The sequence below is a fragment of the Vipera berus genome (genome assembly GCF_964194415.1).
Source record: "Vipera berus genome assembly, chromosome: 7".
NCBI classification, from domain to species: Eukaryota; Metazoa; Chordata; class Lepidosauria; order Squamata; family Viperidae; genus Vipera; species Vipera berus.
In genome coordinates, this window is record NC_138209.1 from 466510 (window position 1) to 489293 (window position 22784).

Genomic DNA, 22784 nt, shown 5'->3' on the forward strand with positions numbered 1-22784 from the left:
TGCCCCTCCCTCCCTGCTTCCCTGACTCCTCGCCCTCCTCCTCTCTCTCTCTTCTCTTCCCTGCTCTCAGCTTGGCCTCCTTTCCCAGCAGCCCCCGCAGAGCCGCCTTAGTAGAAGGGCGGGCAGGGCCGGTGGAGGTAAGCACCCAGGGCAGCTCAGCTCATGGGGCCAGGCTGCTCAGGGACACACAACGCACACACACAGCCACAGCTGGAGCCGCAGGCAGCAGCAGCAGCTTCCGTACCCTGGGAAGCTCCGCAGGAGGAAGGCAGCAAGCAGAGCTGAGGATCCCCCCCTCCTTCCAAGGCCAGGGAGGGGGTGGTCCTGTGGCCCCAGAGGAGGGGAGGTCAGAGGCCTGGAGGAGGCCATGAATTGTGTCTCCCTTGGTGGACAACATGAGCCAAGGTGGAGCCGGCCCTGGACAGCCCCTGGGGGCTGGCGTGCTCCCCCCACAAGCTAGTGGTAGAGTGCCCGCTTTGCAGGAAGAGGCCTCGGCAGGTCTCTTGTCCAGGTAGGCCTGCCCCCCCCCCCCCCGATTGAGCTCCTTGGAACAGGAGGGGGGGCAGTCCCAGTCCTAGGTCAGTGGCAGAACGCTCCCCTCCCTGCAGAAGCACCCCGCCTGCTCTCCAGCTGCTCTCTGCAGGGGGAGGGGGCCACCTGGGAGAGGGTCCGCCCCAGAGTTTGCTGCCTCCTCGCCTCCTTTCGAGGGGGCACAGCCCATCCTCCAAGCTCAAAATCCAAGCCCAAAGTTCCGGGGTCTCTCTCTTCAGGGCCCCCCCCCGACGGCCCTGGGAACGAGCGCCTCTGCAGGGCCAGGGTCAGCAGGCTGCTCACCTGGGGCCCCCTCCCCCCACTGCTGGCTTGGCCAAACGCCTGTCTGTGCCCCTTCCCCGGCCCGGGTTCTTTTCCCGGCAGCATCTGCCAGCCACCCCTGGAGCCCCCCCCTTCTTAGCCTCTGTGCCCAGAGCCAGTCAGGGGGGCGGGGGGCTGCAGCCAGGACCCGATTTGATCTGGAAAAGCAGGCAGGCCATGGAGTTGGGCATGGGCTGTGCCTGCGTGCGTGTGTGTGTGTTTGTGTGCCTGCGGTTGAACGGCCAGGGAGAGAGAGGTGAGCCTCAGCGGGCGGGGTGTGTGTGTGTGTCTTCTGACGCAGATACGCAGAGCCACATGGCCCAGACCAGGCTTTCCATGCCAGCCAGAGGCTCCCCTAGGGGAGCTGCTTCAGCCACTCATCCAGCTCCTTTCTCTCTGGCGGTTCTGCCCCCAGCCCGGCCGTCTCTTGCCTGTGCCCGCCCTCTTGCCCGCGGCCTTTAACCAGTCTTGCCCCTGTTTCTCTTCTCTTCAGTGGTTGAATCAGAGCCACAACGCCTGTGTCAACTATGCAAACCGGAACGCTACCAAGGTGAGGGGGACTCCACACGAGAGGCCGGGGGGGGGACCCTCCAGCTTGATTCCCCCAGCCCAGACCATCCCATCCTCCTGGGGTGCGGGGAGAGCTCCAGGGGCTGGGACTGGTCAGCCCATCACCCCCTGGCCCAAGGTCCAGATGCCAGGTCCCCCCAGGCCCCTCGGCCGTCCTTTGGGGCTGGGCACAGCGTCTGCCCGTCCCTCAGGAAGGTCAGGGGCTCCTGCCCCATTGCCAGCTGCGCTGCCCAGAAGGGACCACCCTGCTCCTCCTCCAAGGGGCCCACCAACGTCTTTGGAGCCAGTCCTGGAGCCCACCCCTAGGCTTGTAGAAGCAGCTGGCCAGCGCCCAGCCGCACGCCCAGAGATCGGGATCTCTGGCATCCGCCCTCCAGACAGCCCTGTCGCCGGGCCCTCAGCCTCCCCGGCTCGTTGGGCTACGCCAGCGCGTTCGGCTTTCCAGGTGTTCAGAGCCCCCCCCTGATCTTTTTGGGGTGGGCTTTTATTCTTGGGGGAATTGGGGGACAAGGCCCGCAGCTCCTTCAGAGCTCTTGTACAGCACCAGCAGAAGAAAGCCCCAGTGTCTCTGCTGGTGTCCTGGTTCCGACAGGTGAAACTCTTCAAAAGAACTTCGAGGCATTGTTTACCTTAAAGAATCTTTTATTATTTTATCGGCACTACCTAGTTAAAGCCAAAAACTGAATTCCCCTCCCCTGGGCCCAAAGTAGTAAAGCACAATTCCCTCCTCCAACTAACAGTCATAAATCACATTCCCCAATTAGCTTGAAGCACCGGGCTTTCTTCGGCCCAATGACCTTGGGTTCCCACGGCTGAGTTGTTATTGTTAGGACTAGCTGGACTCTCGTCCCTATCCCCCCTCCCAGCGGCAACTAATTCTGAAAGCAATAGAGTCCTGCCTGCCCAGAAGCCTCCAAGGGCGGCTGCAAAGAGCTGGCCACTTTCAGCGGAGGGGGGGAGTCTCGGGGGCTGCAAACAAAGGGCTGGGGTGGGGCTCGCTTGCCCCTTCTCTGCCCCGAGCCACCCTGCAGGGCCCAAGCATCTCCCACGTACCTTTGGAGGCCCCGCACACCCCAGGAGCGCCCCCCCATTTCCTTTCAGTCCTTCTTTTGTCCCTCCCCCCCTCGTTTCCTGCTTGTGAACTCAGGCACTGCCTCCTCTTCCTCCTCCTCCCCAGCCGTCTCCGACCTTCAAGTTCATCCAGGGCTACCTGGGGGCCGTGGTCAGTGCCGTCTCCATCGCAGTGAGTGGCCCTTTAAGGCTTTTTCTCTTGGGCAGGGGAGGGGGAGCCAGAAGCCCCTTGGCTACTTAGTGGGGGGAGCTCCCTGGCAGCAAGAAGATCCCCCCCCTCGCAGCCTGTGGAGTGAGGGTCCCCCCAGGGCTGGAGTGGGGGTGGCAGGAGGGGCTTGTGCACGCAGGATCTGTAGGCAGGGTCTTCAGCGAGACCCCTGGGTTGCCCCTCAGAGGTGGAGGCGGGCCCAAAAGAGACCCTCCCTGCTCCACTGTTTCAGCCCATGAGCAGGCTCGGTCTTGGAGGAGGGAGGAATGGGGGGAGGTCTTGTCTTCAGGGAGAGCAAAGGTCAACAGACACACACAGACTTCATTCAGGAACAGGTCTGAACACGGGTAGTCCCTGACCTACAACCGCTCATTTAGCAACCGTTCAACAATGGCAAGTTCAGGACCCGTGGACAAAATGCCAGAATTGCTCAGCCCTCTGCTGTCGGCTGACCAGAGAGATGCTGCCAAGAAGCCCCTGGGGCTCTGCCCCCCCTCGCCCCTCTTCTGCCCTCGGAAGGCGGCTGTCTGGTCCAGCTGCCCTGCCCGGCTCTCCTTCCCCGCCCCCCCCACCCCGCCTCTCAGCAACACCACTTCACTGGTGACGGCGCCCTGCTGCTTCTTCCCCCCTTCGGCCCACCTTGATAATTGTCTGTCAGGAGCTGCTGCAGATGCGTTGATAGTCTGCGAATCCCCCACCGGCATCTGCCGGGGACCCCCACCGGCCTGGCTCCGCTGACCACTTAACACCGTGAGGGAACCGTGCTCGACCTTGAGGCCGGCCAGGCAGCAAGGAGCAGCAGCCTCCGTCCCGGTTCTGCAGCTGTCTGCTTGAAGCCGTGGCCCTTCTCCTTGGGAAAGGGAGTGGGTGATGGGCTTCGGGTCCCCTTGACTGCTTTCCTTCCTCTGACCTTGTGTGGGTGGGTAGAATTAAAGGTCTCCGTTGGCCTGACTGCTGCCCCGCACAATCTGATACGCCAAGTGGGCCTCTTTGTGAAGAGCAAATGCCACGTGGGCTGTGGCATGCTGTGGTCTCCCCTTGCCGCACTTTTGCCAGTGTGGTGGATTTGGAGACATCTCTTGTGTAAATATGGTGCGGTGATCCACGGCTGAGCCTCACGAGAGCCTTTTGCTCTTCGTGGTTTGTGGGGGCTTCTGCGACCTGCCGCGGCCAGATTTCCAGGAAGGGTCTGTCTTTAGTTGGTGAGCATTTAGCAGAGGGAATTGGGGGGGGGGAGAAGCAGGAAGAATCCCTCCCGTGGGCACCTGGCACGTGAGGGGCTCACCCCAAGACCTCCCCGGCTTGCTTCCCCTGCAGGTGGGCCTTAACCTTCTCATCCAGCGAGCCAACCAGTTTACGCCAGCCACCCGGCTCCTGATCCAGAGATTTGTGCCATTCCCTGCCGTAGGTGAGACCCCCACCCCACCCTCTCCCAGAGGCTGCTGCTGCTGGGGTCTGGGGGGGGGGCTCTGGAGCCAGGCATCAGCCTTGGGAGGGGCAGATATCCCCTGGGCAGGGCAGGACAAGACATTCCCCTGACTCACACGGGGCTGCTGTACCCCCGAGACCCCCACCCTGGGATTTGCAAGGGTCACTCCAGGTGGCCCGGCCTCTGCTTACCCTGATCTTGAGGGCCAGGCCCTTGGGGCTTCCGGACTGGGTCTCCCAGACTCACCTTGTGGGGCAGGAGGGCAGGAATGGAGCCAGGGCCCCCAGCAGCCCCCCCCCAGGCATGGCTGTGCCCAGAGCCTCTCCAGGCTGCTTCCTCTCTGCTGCTTTGGGGACAGCCTCAGCTTGGTCTGGGGGGACCCTTGGGATGCCCGAGATACTCTGGGGCAGGAGAGGCACCGAGGGTGGGGGGTGGGCAGCAATTCTGGAGGGAAAAGCTCTGCCAGAGCACCTGTGGGCATCCGGTGGTCGGGGGGGGAGAGGGTGGCACGGGGGGGCGGGACAATGACTCTAGCGGAGTCTGGGACTTCCGCATGGGGCTGGCAGGGGGCTTAGCCAAACTATGAGGCTGTCCCCCACCCCAGTAAATGCAATTTCACCCAGGTCCGGGGGGCGGGGGGGGAAGAATCAGAAAGCCCCGGTTCAAATTCTGCTATCTCCACCCTTTCCTCTAGGATCAGAAGCAGTGGGGCCAGAGGGCTTCCCCCCCATTTGGGGAGGGGGCTCTCCTTCCAGCATGGCTTTTCAACTTTCCTCTCCCCCCCCCAGCAAGTGCCAACATCTGCAACGTGGTCCTGATGAGGCACACAGAACTGGAGGAAGGGATCGACGTCCTGGACGAGGAAGGGAACGTGGTTGGATCGTCCCGGATCGCTGCCAGACACGTATGTGCCTCTTGGGGGTCCCGGCTGGCCTCTTTCGCCAGGGCAGGGGGGGTTGGGGGTCCCACCAAGGTGGGCGTGCAGAGACTCTAGCGCTGCCCTTTTGCTGCCAGCCCTCCCTCCCCGAGTGGCCCCTTCCCCTTTGCAGGGGGGCTTGTCTTTGCTGCCCAGGGAGAGAGGAAGGACGCCCCCCCTTCGCCCCTCTGAGAATTTCTGCTACTGGCAGAGGAGGGCCTGTGCTATGGGGAGGGGGCATTCCTCTGCTGCTCAAGCATTTGGGGGAGCCCCCACACCCCCACAACTCTTCCCTTCCAGCAGAGGGGTGGAAAAGGCCCCAGCATTATCTGGGGTCCACGAGAGCAGCAGGCGTTTTGCCCCCCAAGAGGGAGGGGTCCGGGTGCCCAATTGTGGGGTGGCAAACAGGAAGGGAGGCAGGAGAAATTCTAACTTCCCTGACTGGAATTAATTAGTGATCACCAGCTGTGTCTGTGGGAAGATGCTCCAGATGTTTCCTGACACCCACCCACACCTGCCTGGTTCCCCCCCTCCCCCCCCCCCGCCTCTTCCTTCAGCCCTACCATCTGCAGACACCCTGGGCCTTTCTGTTCCTGAGTAGCTTTTTGCCAAGATAACCTACACAAAGCCTCGCTTGACGCATTGTGTCACTGATAGGCATGACTGCGTCGCTGTTGTATTTCACACTGCCCAAAAGAGGACACCTGTTCAGCTGGCAGAGCCCCTCTGAGCTGGAGACCCCCGCCCTTTGGGAAGTTAGAGACTCCAGGGCAGGGTCAAGCCTGCCCCCTGCAGCCCCCTCGCTCCAAACACTTTTATACTGCTTTTTATTTTGGACCCCCCCACCCCCACCCAGAAGATCTAAGCTTTGCTCTGCAGCAGTCACACTGTGCACCAGGGAGGCTGCGCCCTCAGTTGCTGCCTCCTCCAGGACACGGAGGGGGGCACTTTGCAAAGAACGGGGAGGAGCCGGTGTGGGAGACCTGGGTGGGGGTCTCTTCCCAATCTGGGAGCCTCAGCAAACCTGCCAGGGCAGACAGGTGACCCACAAGCCCAGGCTCTGTGGCAGCCCACCAGCACCCCCCGTGGCAGCCCCGAAGGGTCCTGGACCGAGCTGCTCATGTGGATGTGGGCGGGCGCTTTGAGGGCACCTTTGCAAACTGCAGGGCTGGCATCAAGAGCGATGGGGGGGGGGTGTCAGAGGTCGGGGTCCTCCTCAGTTGCATCTTTTCAGCCCTCTTCCTAGTAGGCAAGGAGGTGCCCGGCAAGACATGCCGAAGGCACCAGGGTGGGCACAGCCTGCAGAAGGCCCATTTGCACAACCGCAACGTTCTCAGTGTTCCTCCTTGTGACCTCCTTGTGGTCCCTTTGGCTGCCCCCTGCCGGGCCCTTCGCAGCCTGGACCCCTCAGGTCCCTGCCCCAGTGGGATGCACAACGGTGGGCTGAGACCGGCCCAGCGCAGCTGGGAAAACCCCTCAGGGCTCTTCCTGGTGGTGGGTGAGAGAGAGGCCCACCCACCCCACTCAGAGCCCCACCGTTTCTGCCGGGACAAACCTTTAAGCGACCGCCCGCCCTGTTTCCCCAGGCCCTCCTGGAGACGGCGCTCACCAGAGTGGTCCTGCCGATGCCGATCCTGGTTCTGCCTCCCATCATCATGTCTCTCCTTGAGAAGTAAGCGGGGCACAGGTGGCAACGGGGAGGGGGGGCTCCCTAGGGGGCTGGAAGAGCAGGGAGGGGAGTCAAGGCCTCACAGGCTGGCGGGTGGGGGGGGAACGGGATGCTGTGGGGTGTAATTTTCCGCATAATTAGTGCACAGGGACTGCCAGGCTTCAGACAGAGGGAGGCTTCTCTTGATTCCTCCCCACGTGTGGCACAATCTCCTGTGTCTCACAACGAAAACGGAAAGGGACTCACACAGCAGAGAAACTTCCAGCCACGCAGGTTGCCCTCTGAGTTCTGCCATCCACTTTTATGTCAGCTGCGTAACAGATGAGAAGCTCCTTAGTTTGTGTGTACTCGCTGATTACACTTAGAAGCTGCCCAACTCTGGGCGACCTATCAAGTAGAAGCACCAGCGCAAAAGTAAGAGACGGAAGGACCGTGCGTGCCTGGGAGATGCACGATGTAGCAGGAACAATAGAGGGGCTCAGGGTTGGACTGCGGGGTCCTTTGGTGCCCCCCTTGAGCTTGGCTCTTTCGCAGACGCTTCGTTACCTTACTAGTCAGCATCAGCGGTGCAAGCGAGGGCGGGCTCTGCTTCCTGTTTTTACACGGTCGTTTGCCCTGCCACTATTGGTGGGGATGTGGTTTTCTCCTTGGCAGTTACTTGGATGTGGGTATTGTTTTCCACCCATTTTGTTTGTCTGGTGCTAATCCCTGCTTATCTTGGTGTTGGCTGCTGGAGAGGATGTGTTCCGGTCCTTTCTTTTTCTTTTCCTTCTTAGCTTTTTTTCTCTCTTTCGAATGGTGTGTAAATTTGGTTTATCACTATCTGTCTGTTGATGGCTGATTTGTCTGGGTGCCGAGAGGAGTTCCTTAGAGCTTTTGGATTTTTGCTCACTGTTCCCCAGCTGAAACTGGGGGGGGGGGGGAGTCTGCCATATATTGTGCGATTACCCAGCATCCGCACTGGGCAAAAGAGCGTCCGCCCCATCCTAGCGGACCTTCACCATTCCCCTCTGCGTTCTTTCCCAGTCGATGCTAATCAAACCTCTATATCAGCGGCTCCAAACCTTTTCTATACCCCTGGAACGCTTCCGATATATTCTCACACCCCTTACAAAAGTTCTAAATAACGGCAACGAATTATGCATATACAGGATAATTTTGAAAAACCCAAGTTTTTGCACCCCCTGGAATATCGTCTCACGCCCCCCAGTGGGGAACCCCTGCTCTATATAGTCTTGAGTTAATTTTACTGAAAGTTTTAAAAACTAAAATAAAGATGGGAAAAAGAAAAAGGAAGAAAGGAAAAAATGGAAAAGAAAATAGCTCAATTAGAAGGAAAATAGAAAAGAAAGAAAAAAGACATAAATCGACTTCCGGACTTGTCTACGGAGGTTCCCGGTCATCCAAGTGCTTTTTCAAAAGGCAAATTGCATTTTCTTGCTTTTGAAAAACGAAGTCCAGTTTCCTTTCGAAAAAGCGCCTTTGAGACTTCCAGTCTTCTTTACAGCAGTTGTAAGTACAATTGTAGATTTACTTCCTTCCCTAAAATTGCATCGTGAGGCTCTTCTTCTCTGCAATCTGATCATCAGAGCCACAGCTCACAAGTTCATTTTTTTCTGTTTTATGCAAAAAGCCCATAAGGGGTTTCCAGGCAGCAATAAACTGCTGTCTCTTCTCTAATCAAAAGGGTTTGTTTATTTATTAAGCAAATTTATACGGCTGCCCAACCTGCTCACTGTGAGTTGACCATCTCAGCACCTCAACCTTCCTTGAATGAAGGCGGCTTTAGCAGGGAGGGAGGGAGGAGGCTCCCTCTTGCAGGCTGCTTTGGGGGTTTGTGGTGACCCCCTCTTTCAAGCAGACCTTGAGAGTTTCCCATGCTTTGAGCATTGAGAATCCTGTGGTTGGAGAGACGGTGCCTCCATGGTCAGATCAGGGCGTGGGGGGAGTGAGGCAGCCTGTCCTGAGCCTGGAGCTGAGCAGTCGGGGGGGGGGACGCCCACAAGGGTCCCTTTGCTACCCCAGAAACACCTGCCTTTCCCCAGTCCGATAAAGGGGATTATTTGTAGCTCAGGGTTGAAACGAGGGCTGCTTGATGCTCTCTGAACTTAGCTGCTTTCTTGCAGTTGTTTCATGACCCAACTAGGTAGCATCATCAGTGCTAGAAGGGAGGGGGGGTTATGGAGAGGAGGAGGAAGAGGTGGGCGTGCTCTCTGAGCTGGGTGGTTTTCTTGCAGACGTTTCATTACCCAACTCGTTGCACTGATGATGTTACCTAGTTTGAGTAATGAAACATCTGCAAGAGAAAAAAAACGAACTCAGAAAACAAGAAGGATCACTACTTCCTCCTCCTCCTCCTCCCAAACCCTCTTCCGCTTGTAGCAGTGATGCTGTGGCCTGTTTGTATAATGAAACGGCTGGGAGAAAACAACCCAGCTCAGAGAGCGCCCAGCCCCCCTCATTTCCCCTTTCGTGGCTCTGACCGGAGACATCGATGGCAGCGTTGTTGACTCTAAACACGGCCCTTCGTGCCCCACCCGGATGCTGCCAGCTCCGGGAACCGCCCCGAGCTCCTGCCGTCTCCCACTCAGCACTTGCCGTTCGGGAGCACCGAGGCCGAGAAGGCCTGGGCGTCCCAAGTGCAACTTCCATATGGAAGGCGTTGCCGACCCTCCGAAGGCGACGGCGACAGATGCTGCATTATGCAGAGCATGAACCGCTAATCAGCCATGTGCTGAAATTTGAGGGAAGGTGTGCGTACGAGCTCAGTGACACGCCGTGTCTGCAGCACAGATGTACCGTCTGCACCATCTTTTTCTTCGAGCCCCTTCGGGGGTGGAGGCCCTGGCTTGCCGACCCCCCCCTTGGGCTGTTAGAAGGGGCTTCCTGCCCCCCTGGGACCCTGTCTCCAAGAGGAAGGGGCTCTGTGGGGAGACCAGCCCCTGGGAGCCCTTCTTGTGAAGAAGGCAAGGGGGCACTCAGGTGGCAACAAGGTGCCCAGGAGACCCCCCACTTCCACTGCGGCTGTTCCTGCTTGCTGCCGGGCAGGAGGGGGAGGGTCCGCTGCCTCCCATCCCAGTCTCGCCCCCTTCTTCCCACGCTCCCAAGTATCAGGGCCCCTTTTTAAAGCTTTCAGGGAACCCCAAGGAAATTTGGGCCAATGCCAGCTGTTCTCCTTTTCAAACCGAGTTTCCAAAGCCGGGCTCTCCAAACTCGGCCCCTTTAAGACTTGTGGAATTCAACTCCCAGAATTCTGACTGGCTGGGGAATTCTGGGAGTTGAAGTCCACAAGTCTTAAAGCAACCCACTTTGGAGAGTCCCATGGGGCTGTATGGTGTGGGCTGACCAGCACTGACACCCCGCCCCCAGCCAGGATGGGCTGCAGGGCTGTGAGAGGGCTGGCCTTGATCTGATTCATATTTATGATGGTTGCAGGATCCCAGGGTCGCACGATCCCCTTTTGTGACCTTCTGACAAGCAAAGTCAAAGGGGGAAGCCAGATTCACTTCACAACTCTGGCAAGAAAGGTCATAAAATGGGGCAAAACTCACATCACTGTCTTGCTCAGCAATGGAAATTTTGGGCCCAGTTGAGGACTAGCTGCAAGCCCAAGTGCAGGGGTAGGCCACCTTGGCTCTTTTATGACTGGTGGACTTCAACTCCCAGAATTCCTCAGCCAGCATAGCTCAGCTTGGAAACTCCATTTCTCCTCAGCATGGCTGGCCCAGGAATTCTGGGAGTTGAAGTCCATGAGTCATAAAAGAGCCAAGGTTCCCCACCCCTGCCCAAGTGGTTTTGTTTTCTGCCGCAACTGATTCCTGCTGACTGTTCAGAGGGGGAATATTCTGGAGGGGATATTTGGAATCTTCTCCACCATGAGAGGCTCGGCCTAAGCTGCCTCCTGCTGGGCCTGGCCCTGGGGAGGGGGATGGCCCTGGCTTGGCTCCATTCCCCTTTTTCTTGCTGTCGATTTATTGGAGAGGCATCGGATGGGTTGGAAACACACAGAAGAGGCCTCCGTCCTGGCTAAGACGATTAGGGTCCGGATATCAGATTCGGGCCCTGCCCGCCGGCCTCGCGGAAGGACGGAGGTCTTTATTTTGCTCCAGCTGAGCTTCTGAAAACCTCACTGACGCCAATGACGCCAGTGACTCCTTTGTGATTTCAGCTGCAGTGACAACAATCCACAGGGGCTTTTTCCAACTGGACTTCCTTGGTTTTTTTCCCCTGGGAAACGTTTCACATCTCATCCAAGGAACTTCTTCGGTTTTGAAGAAGAGCGGAACTGCAGAAGTTCCTTGGATGAGATGTGAAATATTTTCAAGGAAAAAAACCAAGGAAGTCCAGTTGCCTTTTGGAAAAAGCCCCTTTGGGACAACCGGGAGCCTGGATGATGGAGAATCTCCCTCCGCAGATAATGAAGGCAGCCATAGCTCCATCATAAAGTGCGAAGAATCCAGCCCAACCTCTTGTCCTGGACCCTCCCACTGAGAGGCCCGCCGAGCTCGGGGAAGAAAGCCGCCGGGCCCTTCCGCTTCCCTGGGCCCCTCTTGCCACTGGATTCCCGCCGGTGAATTCCCACTCGGGGTTCCGTGGCCTCACGGCCTCCGTCCAAAGCTGGCCGGCTCTTCAGCCTGTGCCTGGCAGAGAAAGCCAGGGAAGGTGGGGGGCAGAGGCCCGGGGTGGGCAAGGCGGGCCCTGGCTGGTGTGCGGGATCAGGGTGGCGTCCTTGCGGGCAGCGGTTGGGGCTTGCTGCGATTTTAAGAGCAGGGATCTGAAGGCTGGACGTGAGCCTCCCTCTCACTTAATTGCGAGTCATTTAGTCTGAACTTTACAAATGCTGAGATCTGAGTCCCAATTAAGTCGTGGCACTTCATGTGATAATTAAGGGTTTTTCTTTAAATCAGGCCATAACTCCTCCTAATTAGGAGGCCGCAGCCATTGTGATTTGAATTGGCCTGAGTTGAAAACGCCCAGGGTGGAAGTCACACCTGGGAGCCTCACCAGCCAACGCTCTAAATTGGTTCTGCTCCCCGTAGAAATGCGGAGGGGCTGTAATTAAGGGACTGCAGACCCCAAAAGGGAAGAGGGGCAGTGGCGGCCCAAAGGGGCCAGGCGGGATCCACTCGGACCCCAGTGGGCCATCAGCTTTGGTTGCGAAGGTGCTGGGTGGAATTTCGAGGGACGCCCGTCACCCTTGACAGATGTGGGGACGGAGGGGAGGGCTTCCCCTGATGAGAGAAAAGCCCAGCCAGCTGCATGTGGGGGGGGTGCCGGGGGGGGGACCGCCCGTGTCCTTCTGCCCTGCCTCCACGGCTCCGGTTTGTCCAGTGCCCGTAGAGCCAGCGCTTCTTTGCAAGGGCAGCCTCTCGGTGCCTTGCCCGACTGGGGAGATGGTGACCCCGTTGCCGAAGCTCTCAGAGATGAGGGCAAGGCGGGTGAACAGGGTGCCCGGGCAGGGAGTGGGCAGCAGAAGATCTTGGTGTCCTCGGTGGACAATGCTGCCCTCACCCTCTGGGCGCAAAGAGGGCAACTGTCAAGGGTCCCTCAGAGCCAGGGCAGGGTTGGGTGTGTGTGTGTGTCACTGAGAGCCTTCGCTGTCTTGTCCGTCCCCTCTTGAAGGAGTCCAGAGTGGCAGCCACCACCGCATCCCTCGCAAAGTTTTTCTGGGGGCAAAGAAAATCTTTCTGTGTCGGTCCTGAATCTCGCCCTGATTCTTGCTTCGCCCTTCGTGGATCCTTGAGGAACAGAAAGAGAGTAGGACACAGACAGACAGACAGACAGACAGACAGACAGAGAGGCTGGCCGGCCGGCTGGCCAGGACGGGGAATCAGGGCCTTCTGGGCAGGGTGCGTGACAAGGGCCGGACCCTCACCCCAAAGAGGCTCCCTTCGGCTGATGGCCTTCGAGTCTGCTCCACCGCAGGCCCCCTGGGGCTCAATTGCTGGGTCTTCTCTCCAAAGAGAGCTGCTGGGAGGCGAGTGGGGCGGAGAAGGGGGTCCCTGTGGGGTTCTCTCTCTGACGACGACGTCTGTCTGTCTTGCAGGACGGCTTTCCTGCGCTCCCGACCTCGGATGCTTCTCCCTGTCCAAAGCCTCGTGTGCCTTGCCGCCTTCGGCCTCGCCCTGCCCATGGCCATCAGCCTCTTCCCCCAGATGTCCGAGGTCAGTAACACGCTCGTTCTGGTCCCCTGGGGGGGGCAAGGGGGCACTCGTGGAAGGGGCCAAGGGCACCCTTGAGTGGCGGGCGTGGATGTCCTGAGCCCGCCTGCTCCAGAGCCCCAGCTCAGCGCCCCCGTGGGCAGGGCGCCCGCTCGCCTGTGGATCCCAGCACCCAGGGCTGCTTCCGTGAATGGATGGGACCCCCACCACCACCACCTGGGACCCTCCGGGAGCCCCCAGGTCAGATCTATGCTTGTAGTCTTTGGGGTGGGGGGACAGAGAGTGCGTGGCACCCCAGAAAGTTGTTCTTGCTGCTGCCCCACAGCTCACCCCAGAAGTTTCCTGGTTTTGTCCCAACGTGGCAGGTGTGGCCCTTACATGAAGGTGGTTCTCTGTTTGGGGGGCCTCTAACTTTATGGGGTGCTGGGTTTTATCGCAAATAACAACTTGCTGCAGGAAGGGTTTAACCAATATAACTAGTAAATAAATAACGGGAGGGCTACGGTGCTGCCTGCAGATCTGAGAAGTAAATAAAATGTGGTGGTTTAAATCTCTGGTCGGTTTAATCAGTCTGTGGATTGGTGAAGCCAGCACGGAATTTGCATGTGAAAGTTTGGGCAACAGTTTGACAGGAAAAATCTTTTCCTCCTTTGTGTCTCCAGTTCAGGGAAGGGCAGCATCAGAGGACTGCCGCCACTCCCCCCCCCGCCCCCCCTCTGCTGGCTTTGCAATGGGCCACCTGGAGTTTCCGAAGCCCTTTCATGAAAAGCGGGGCTGGGGTGGGGGTGGGCCACCCCATTTTAATTAGAGCAGCACTTTAATTGATCAAAGGACTTTAATGGGTTACCCGGATAAAGCTGAGCAGAGCCCTCTGAACAGGCAAGGGCAGAGACACCGCAGGAAATGGGGCTGGGGGGGGAGGGGAGTGAAAGCGGCCCCTTGCAAGCCCCCCCCCCCAGGGGGCCTGGGACAGCAGCTGCCCTGGGCCCCGGAGGCTGGGAGCCCGGCACCCCGAGAGGGCAGCCCTTCTGGGCAGGAAACGGGGCGCTTGGTTTGGGTTCCTGAGTCAGGAGGAGGCTGCCTGCCACCTGCAGGACCCCCATGCCCCCCCAGCCCCTTCCCCGGGGCTCCTGAGACGAGGGAGGGCCAGTGGGGTGGGAGCGGCGCCTGCCAGCCTGCCTGCCTGCCAAGGCAAGTGGCTCTGGATTGAGCAGGGAGGAGGCCTCAGCCACTCCCGGTGCCCGGCAGGAGGGCCAGAAAGCGGTATGCCCCCCCCCCGGGGTCTGCGACAACTGGCCACGGGACAAGAGTTACACTAATATCAAAGAAATAGAGGAAGAGAATCCTTAAAGAAAGGATATCGAAGGAGAGACAAAATGAAATGTGAATGACAAGAATTAAAATAGTTTTAACTATTTTAAACAAATTGAATTGCTGAATTCTCCTGCAGCAAGTGGACCCGTGGTGAACTGTCCCCTTCCCTCCTGGTTGGCTCCCCTTTCCCAGCGTGCCCAGGAGGGGCCCCCATACTGGAGGAAACGGGGCCCTTCTGGCGTCCTTGCAAAAGGCCCCTTTTGCCTCTGCCTGGTCCCCCCTGCCAAGCCACCCCAAGCCACCCCAAGCCCTGGCTGCCCCTTTGAGTCTTGCCTTCGCCCCCCCCTCCAGGGAGTCTTTCTAATTGATTGATTGATTGATCAAAATACTTTGGCTGCACCCTCCCCCCGCCCCCCATCCAAAGGGATTCTGACTTGCCAGAGCTTCGAATGAGAGTCTGGGAGGGAGCCGGGAGGGGGAGGGCAGTGCAGAGCAGGGGCGCTGAAGGGGCCGAGGCTGGCAGGCCCCTCAGCAGGGCCAGCCAGATGCTGCCAAGCGGGGGGGTGGGGGGTGGAAGGCACCGGAGTTGCAGGGGGCAACTCCTAGCCCCCCCCAGTGCCTGAGAGATGAGTTGGAAACCCTCCAAGCCAGCGGCCCTTGCCAGGTCCAGGACCTTGAACCCCCCTCTCTCCCCCCAGGTCAGCAGCGATGCCCTGCCTGATGCCCGCTTCAAGTTTCAAACTCCTTCCGGAAGGAGGGGGGGCTTGGCTGGCCCTGCTGCTTTTCTCCAGCAAGGAACTCCTCCCCCTCCTCCCCCTCCTCCCCGCGGGCATCAGCAGGTGCCCCTCTGTGCCCCAAACATTTTAGCCTCCCCTCGGGAGGAGCTGCCTGGCGCAGCCCTTTCCCAGCACAGGTTGGGGGCTCCTTCCACAGCCAGCCGGACCGCCACGGACTGAAGGGCTGCCCCGGGCCCGGGCCTCCTCCTGGCTCTGCAACCAGGGCAGCCGCTCTCCTTCGCCAATCTGCCTGAGCCTCCCTTTGCTGGCAGGCGCCATCGGAGAAGCAAGAGGTTAATGAGCCAACGAGCTGCGGTGTTGCGGCAGGCAGCAGCCGCACGATGACAGTGAGGCAGCAATTACTAATTAGATGCAGTTTAACAGGAGGGGGAGTGACATCTCCTCTTCGCCAACTGTCAATAATTAGCAGATCTGGTGAGGCTGAAATGTGTCCACAGTTAAAAGGCGGCTCCTGCCTGGGAAACCAGGAGGAGGAGGAGGCGGCCTTGGTGGGAAGGGCTGCAGGGAGGCTGGGGCGGGACCAGCCTCGTCCGCTGCCTCAGGGCGGGTGGGAGGGTCTGGCCGTCCTGCTGGGGTGGGGGGGCAGCGCAGGGGCGGTTCCCAGGTGGCACGAGGGCTGGAGCCAGTGCAGCGTCAGGGAAAGATGGCAGCGGTTTGCGTGGCAGGAATTGAGTTCTGCCAGAACAAAGGACTGGTGTTCCTGCAAGTCGCCTGAGCCGGTCACTTGCCCAACACCTAATCCGGCTTGTGCTCATTGTGTGAAGCCCTAGCAGAGCGTGGCCAGGATGCCCTCGGGATTTCAGCCCAGCCCCAGACCGCCGCCCTGCAGGCCTCACCTTGTCCCCAGATTTGGAGCTGGCATGGATGCAGCAGGAGCTTCTCCTGGGCAGGAGAGCTGGAGACCCCGAGTAGGGGGTGGCCCTCGTGCCCCACACCCTGCCAGAGCCGCTCAGGCTGGGTCTCTCCTGGGCCAAGAGGTGGGACTGAGGGGCTGGCACTGCTCGGCCTGGGGGCTCCCTGGGAGAAGGGAGGGAGGGAGGAAAGAAAGAGAGGAAGGAAGGAAGGAAAGGAAGGAAGGAAGGAAGGAAGGAAGGAAGGAAGGAAGGAAGGAAGGAAGGAAGGAAGGAAGGAAGGAAGGAAGGAAGGAAGGAGCAGAGGGAGCAAATCCTTCTTGTGAAAGGAAGCGCTCAGCCGCTTCGGAGGGGCCCCTTCCGAGTCCAGGTGTGCCGGTCAGGAAAGTGCCGAGGAGGCTTCAGGTGTGGGGTAGGGAACCTGCCCTCTCCCTCCTGGCAGCGTCCTTCTGGGCCTTGCCGGGCCACATCCGTCCAGCATTGGTCACGCAGGGAGAGGCCACGTGGGCGGCCCAGCCCCGGAGTGTCTGTGGATGGCCGGGATCCTCTGGCGGAAGTGGGGCAGCAGGATCCCTGGATGGCGTGGAAGGTCTGGTGCCTCGCAGCGTCGTCCTCTGTCTCGCTTTGTGGCCAGAGGTGGAGATCTCAGGAAGTCCCAAAGTGGCTGCTTCAGCCGGACTTGCTGGCTCTTTCCCGGAGGACGTTCCGCTCCTCATCCCAGAAGCTTCTTCACATCCTGAATGAGAAGCGAAAGGTCTTCAAGGAGAGACGCAGGAAGTCCGGCTGCCTTTGGAGAAGCACCTTTGGGGCAACCCTGGATGGCCGAGAGTCTCCGCAGGCGGATCTGAGGAAGGAGCCTGGCGGATCCCTTTCGCCCCGTCTGGATGGACTTTGCTGGAAAGGGGAGAGCTTCCCTCACGTTGGTGCTCCTCTCGGGCTCTTTGGAGACCCCCCGAAGACCCCCCGAAGACGCCCGAAAGGCCTTGGCCCTGCAGACGGGCAGATCCGGCTCTTGGCAGCGTTCCCCATTCGCCCCACTCTGGCTTTCTTCCTGCTCCGTTGGAGGTCAGAATTTGCTTCCAGCGGTCTCCTTTCAGTCGTCCAGAGGCCGCTGTATCTCTCTGCACCCCGTGAGGAAGGTCAGGCCCCCCCTCCCCCTCCTGCATCTCCAGATCTTGGTGACCTTTGGGGGGGGGTCTCGCAGGGAGAGCTGGGTCCTGCTTGGGGGGGGGGAGTTTGTCATTCAGAGATGAGCTGCCAAAGGGCCTGATGAGAGACCATCCTTTTGGATCTGTTGCCCGTTCCAGCCCCTCCCTCCCCCCAGAATAAGGCCTTCCTGCTTCCCCTCCGTTCAGGCAGCAAAATGTTTCTGTGGACCCTCTGCCCGGCCGGGGCTTCTCAGGCCCAGGGGCAGCACGCAGGGCTGTGTCTGCCAGCCAAAGGGAAAGGGGGAAGCGGCTGCTAGCAGGATGAAGAAGGCGGCAAAGGATTCCCAGAAAACAGGAAAGTGAAGATCTGGTTCTTTCTCCAGAAGCCTCTTTTGGCCTCCCCAGGCCCAAAGGCCATGGGACCCCCAGGCCCTGCGTCTCCTGGCCTGCACTCTGCTGGAGGTCATTAAAGGTGTTGTGACCCCTCCTCGGCTGACCTCCACAGAGGCTCTCAGCGCTGCAGAGGGCACTGCCCACTCGCCAACGCTGCCTTCAGGCAGAGGCATGGATCCAGACTGCAGGATCTTGGTTACTGTCTCCCTGCGGGATGTGACAAAGAGGTCCAGCCACAGATGGACCAAGATACTTCTCTCAGCGTGAACTTTGGGGCACTGAAAGGCATTTTCACATTAGAGCACGGGTAGGCCACCTTGGCTCTTTTATGACACGTGGACTTCAACCCCCAGAATTCCTGAGCCAGCCACTCTGAGGGGAAAGGGAGAGGTTTCCAAGCTGAGCCACGCTGGCTCAGGAATTCTGGGAGTTGAAGTCCACGAGTCATGAAGGGGCCATGGTTCCCCCATGCTGGCTCAGGAATTCTGGGAGTTGAAGTCCACAAGTCATGAAGGGGCCATGGTTCCCCCATGCTGGCTCAGGAATTCTGGGAGTTGAAGTCCACGAGTCATGAAGGGGCCATGGTTCCCCCATGCTGGCTCAGGAATTCTGGGAGTTGAAGTCCACGAGTCATGAAGGGGCCATGGTTCCCCCATGCTGGCTCAGGAATTCTGGGAGTTGAAGTCCACATCCTAAAGGGGCCGCAGTTCCTCAAGCTGGCTCAGGAATTCTGGGAGTTGAAGTCCACAAGTCATAAAAGAGCCAAGGTTGCCTACCCCTGGACTAGGGGTTCTGAAACAACTTCTGGATCAGCTGGTGAGCAAGAATCTGGTGAATTTTGCATGATTTATCCCAAATTATGATGTCTGGCCTGAAAGACGGGGGTACAGAACAGAGAAAGAAAGGTGATGAACATGGTGATAAGATGACTAGAGTTCTTGTAAAAAGAACCCACAAAGAAGTCACACGTTTCGTCAAATCGAACGACACACAGCCCCACTTTTTCTCTCACAGCCTGAAATGTAGATGAATTCTTCCTGCGGTCACTGCTGTGGCTTTATGAGCTGGCTTGGGGTGCAGGGGGGACTTTCCAAGATAGCAGCTCCCCGAAATGTTGTTCTGCATATGGTTCCCAGGAAGAAAAATCTCCACAAAGTACACCTTGTTGGCTTAGCTTGGCTTTCTTTGTACACGCCTGGACCCACAATATTTGCAGACACAGGATCCACCTGGATTTGCAGCCTTGCGTCCAGTCACTTGCTCTCCCGTGATCGAGTGCTGATTGTCTGAGAACCACCAGGAAGAGCTTAGTGAGCTTCTGGATCCAGTATTTGAGGGGCTGCCACAAAGAAGAGGAAATGGCCAACTTATTTTCCAAAGCACAGGAAAGCAGGATAAGAAATGATGGAAACTGATGAAGGAGAGAAGCAACCTGGAATTAAGGAGAAACTTCTAGCAGTGAGGAGAATTAACCAGTGGAACAGAAGTTGCCTCCAGAAGTTGTGGGTCTTCCAACACTAGAGGTTTGGAAGAAGATATTGGAGAACCATTTGCCTGAGATGGTGGAAGGTCTCCTGCTTGAGCAGGGGATTGGACTAGAAGACCTTCAAGATCCCCCCAGCTCTATTCTGATTGGTTGATTGATTGATTGATTGATTGAAGGCAGGACAAGAAACAATGGTTGGAAACTGACAGAAGAGAGAAGCAACCTGGAATTAAGGAGAAACTTCCTAATAGTGAGGACAATTAACCAGTGGAACAGAAGCTGCCTCCAGAAGTTGTGGGTGCTCCATCATTGGAGATTTTTATGAAGAGACTGGACAGTTGCCTGCCTGAGATGGCATGGGTTCTCCTGCTTGAGCAGGGGGTTGGACTAAGAAGACCTCCAGGGTCCCTTCCAGCTCTCTTCTGATGGATTGATTGAATCCAAAGGTGCATGAGCCTAGGAAGGCCCCAGTATTCAAAGAAAAAGAAAGAAAAGCTTCTATCAAGTAGTTAAACATTAATATGGAACCAAATCTTCTTTAGAAGGCCAGATCCTGAAGCTGAAACTCAAATCCTTTGGCCACCTCATGAGAAGGAAGGACTCACTGGAGAAGAGCCTCATGCTGGGAAAGGTTAAGGGCGAGAGAAGAAGGGGACGACAGAGAAGGAGGTGGCTGGATGGAGTCCCTGAAGCAGCAGGCGTGAGCTTAAACGGACTCCAGAAGATGGTGGAGGACAGGAAGGCCTGGAGGAACGTTGTCCATAGGGTCACGATGGGTCGGACAAGACTTCGCAGCTAACAACAAACATCTTCTGAAAGATTTGTTCCCTTCAGCATCGTCCTTGCTATTCAGAAGGGCCGAGCCTCCCTTCTGCAGAGCCTGGGGGCCGGGCGCCAGGGAAGAGGGTCCTCGGGCCTCTGCTGACCAGCTCTTCTCTTAGGAAATGCCCTTCACCCTTTGGCCACCTCGTGGCTTTGCTCCTGCTCCCTGGAGCAAGGAAGAGCATCTTCTCCCTCTCCAGGTGACCCTGGGGAGACCCCAGGGTCTTCTTTCCCCAAATTCCGCCCAGCTCGGCTTTCCCAGCCTTTCGACTGTCCTTTGCACCAGGTGGTTTCCACCCTCCTGGCTGGGCTTAGCACCCTTCCCTGGAAGCCTTTTCAATTGTCAGCATCTTAAAACTGTGGGGAGCGAGACTGCCCCCCCCATGCTGCAGATGTGGTCATTTCCTACCTCCCCCCACCGCCCTCCCGAATCATCCCCCCCCCGCGCTCTGTTGTGCAAACAGAGGATTCTTTCTGCCGCCAGGGAGGATCAGGAGGAGAGGTTCAAAGGCACCTTTTCACACCTTGCACCTGCAGGCTGAGCTGGATGCTCAGCTGCCAACTCAAAGGGGAGGCAAAGTCTCCCGATTCCTTTTGCAGAGAGGAAGCTGTTCAGGAGCATCACTCATCCCTCGGACATTCCCTGCTTTAAAACGTCAAACACTGGGAGGTGATCAAAGCCCAGGCCGGAAGAGGCACAGCCCCACTCTGCGCCCTGGAGCAGGTAATGGCCCTTTCGGGATCTCCCAGTGGGCAGCTCCGCCACGGGCCTCCTTTGCCATGGAGACTAAAAGGCCAGGTGTTGGGGGGAGGAGCAGATGGAGACCCTCGGAGGCCAAAGGTTCCTCAGGAAAATGCAGGCGAGACACCCAGCCTTGGGCAACTCTTTCTCCAGGCTGCGTGGGGCGGAGTGAGGCAAACCCTTGGCGGTCTTCACTGCCGGGAAACAAAGGCCGGCCAGGTGCGGGCCTCTCTCTGTGCCTCGGAAAGGAAAGCTGGCCCATTCCGGGCTGAAGGAGCCCCTCTTGAAGACGCTAAGCTGGCTTTCCAAGGGCCTGACCACCTCTCTGGTCATCAGGGGCTTGGAGATGACCATTAGCCCCTCCCCCACCCGAAGGGTGGGCCTGTCCCAGCCGTGACGGTGGACTGAGTGCAGAATGCCCAGCTCGACCTACGTTCTTGTGCTCCAGAAACCTTCTGCCTGTTTGGCTAAGGTACTCCCAGCCGGGGCAGGGACCCCAGGGCTGCCCCGTAGAAGACGGGGCTGGACTGTCCAGAGCTGCTCCAGGACGTTAGACAAGAAACAGTTTAAATTACAAGGAAGGAGATTTTGCCGAGACATTAACAAATGCACAGTGAGAGCCGCTGAGCTGCAGATGGGGCTGTCCTTCAGCAGAGGACCTGAAACACGGGCCTTTTTGCTCAGCCCAGATCAGGGGTCCCCAACTCCGGCTCCCTGGACTGGTACCGGGCCGCACCAACGAACAAAGCCCCGTCCGTGGAATGCAGGCAGCACACAAAACCAGGCCCCCTCCGGTCCGCAGAAAAACCTCTCTCCACGGAACCGGTCCCTGGTGCTCAAAAGTTTTGACCTCTGATCTTCAAGACCTCTTTCAGAAATGCAAACTGAAAAATTTTTTCCAGGCATCAGAGACAAGACTGCACCGCTGAGTGTTCTTCGACTGAGGCTTTTTGTTCCACCAGGCAGCCAGGAAAAGCAGAAAGAAGGGCAGGATTCAAACCCAAGACTGATAGGAAGTGTGCCTGGGGCATCCCTATCCGCTTCCCATGAGTTTCAACCTGCAGGCTGCTGCTGGCGGTGTTGAAGACCCTCCTTCAGCAGAGGATTTGGGGACCTGCAGCCAGGCGGGCAGGCAGCAGCCCCGGGAGAGCTTGTTAAGCAGACCGGGGTGCACTTGCTCTATAATTCCCCTAAAAACAATGCGGTACTTACCGGAAATCAGCGTAGATTTCTCGGGAACCACATTTTGCATTAAATACCCATTTAGAGCATACTTAAGAGTTGGCACCTGGAGGATTGAGACTCTCCATTAAGAGTTTGTGAACCTCAATATTTCTGCGTAAACATGATCTAAAACGTTACTGTTTTCCACATTAGTCCTCAAACTAGATAAAAAGAGGAGTCAAAAATATAAATCAATGAACAAGTATATTATTTTTGAATAATTTTTTTTAATTGGGTACTCTTTATCCAATCTGAGGACTTGTATGGAGAAGAGATCAGGTTTTAGATCATATTTATTTGAAAACACAAATTCACAAACTCTTAAGCACCACCGTACTTACCGTTATATCTTCAAGTTCAAATGCACCATAATTAAGATTGCATTAATTATACAATTTATTGTTTAGGCAATCCAGAGGCCCACTTAGGTTGGTATCTCTTTTTCGGGTTTTTAAAATAAACAGGAATTGTGTCTATGTAGTACTTCTTTCCAGAATGGATAACCAGCCTTGCCAGGACACCCTTATCTTATTGTTTGATTGCATAGGATCTTAATCAATTGTGGAAACGCTGTGGTCGTAATAATATGTCTGGTTCCAACCGAGCAGTTCACACAGTCCCTCGTGGCAATGCCAGATGGATGGCATGATCTAAAAGTGGTTAGACGGCTGGTCCAAAAATTGTTCCCAAATCATGCTTTTCAGTCAGTCCTTATCGTATGAGTAAGCATTGGGTGGAAAAGCTAAGGATTTGGTTCTGGGCCCTGTGTAATACTTTTGTTATGACCTCAATGAGGAGTGGGAAGCGTGCTTCTCCCGTTCAGACGAATTAGTTCAGACTGAACCAATTTAAAAAGAAACAGAATTCAGAAAAATTCGAGAGATCAAAGCATCAGGCTTCAAATTAGGGGCTACCTGTTGCTCAAAGGTTTTCAACTTACAAAGCAGAAGTGAAACACTGAGCTGATTGTAAACTAAACGTAAGTCAGCAAGAACAGACAGGGCAGCTTCGCATTGGGCTCCTATATTGTTCTGCTTCCGTTAAACCCCACCTCCAGGGTTGTGGGGTTCAACTGGAGCACCCCCTTTTAGGAAGGATGTAGAGAAACTGGAAGGGATTCACAGATGGAGG

At 57.4% G+C, this 22784-nt stretch overlaps 1 protein-coding gene across 1 annotated transcript in view; it reads left to right on the forward strand.

Moving 5' to 3' along the window:
- The window catches only part of SFXN5 (sideroflexin 5), a 50248-nt gene that overhangs the window by 23167 nt on the left and 4297 nt on the right, over positions 1-22784 (forward strand). The window contains exons 8-13 of the mRNA XM_081332319.1: positions 1346-1402; positions 2600-2665; positions 4019-4109; positions 4919-5034; positions 6633-6718; positions 12762-12879. Coding sequence (XP_081188445.1) covers positions 1346-1402; positions 2600-2665; positions 4019-4109; positions 4919-5034; positions 6633-6718; positions 12762-12879 — 534 coding nt within the window. The remainder of the gene's footprint in view (positions 1-1345; positions 1403-2599; positions 2666-4018; positions 4110-4918; positions 5035-6632; positions 6719-12761; positions 12880-22784) is intronic.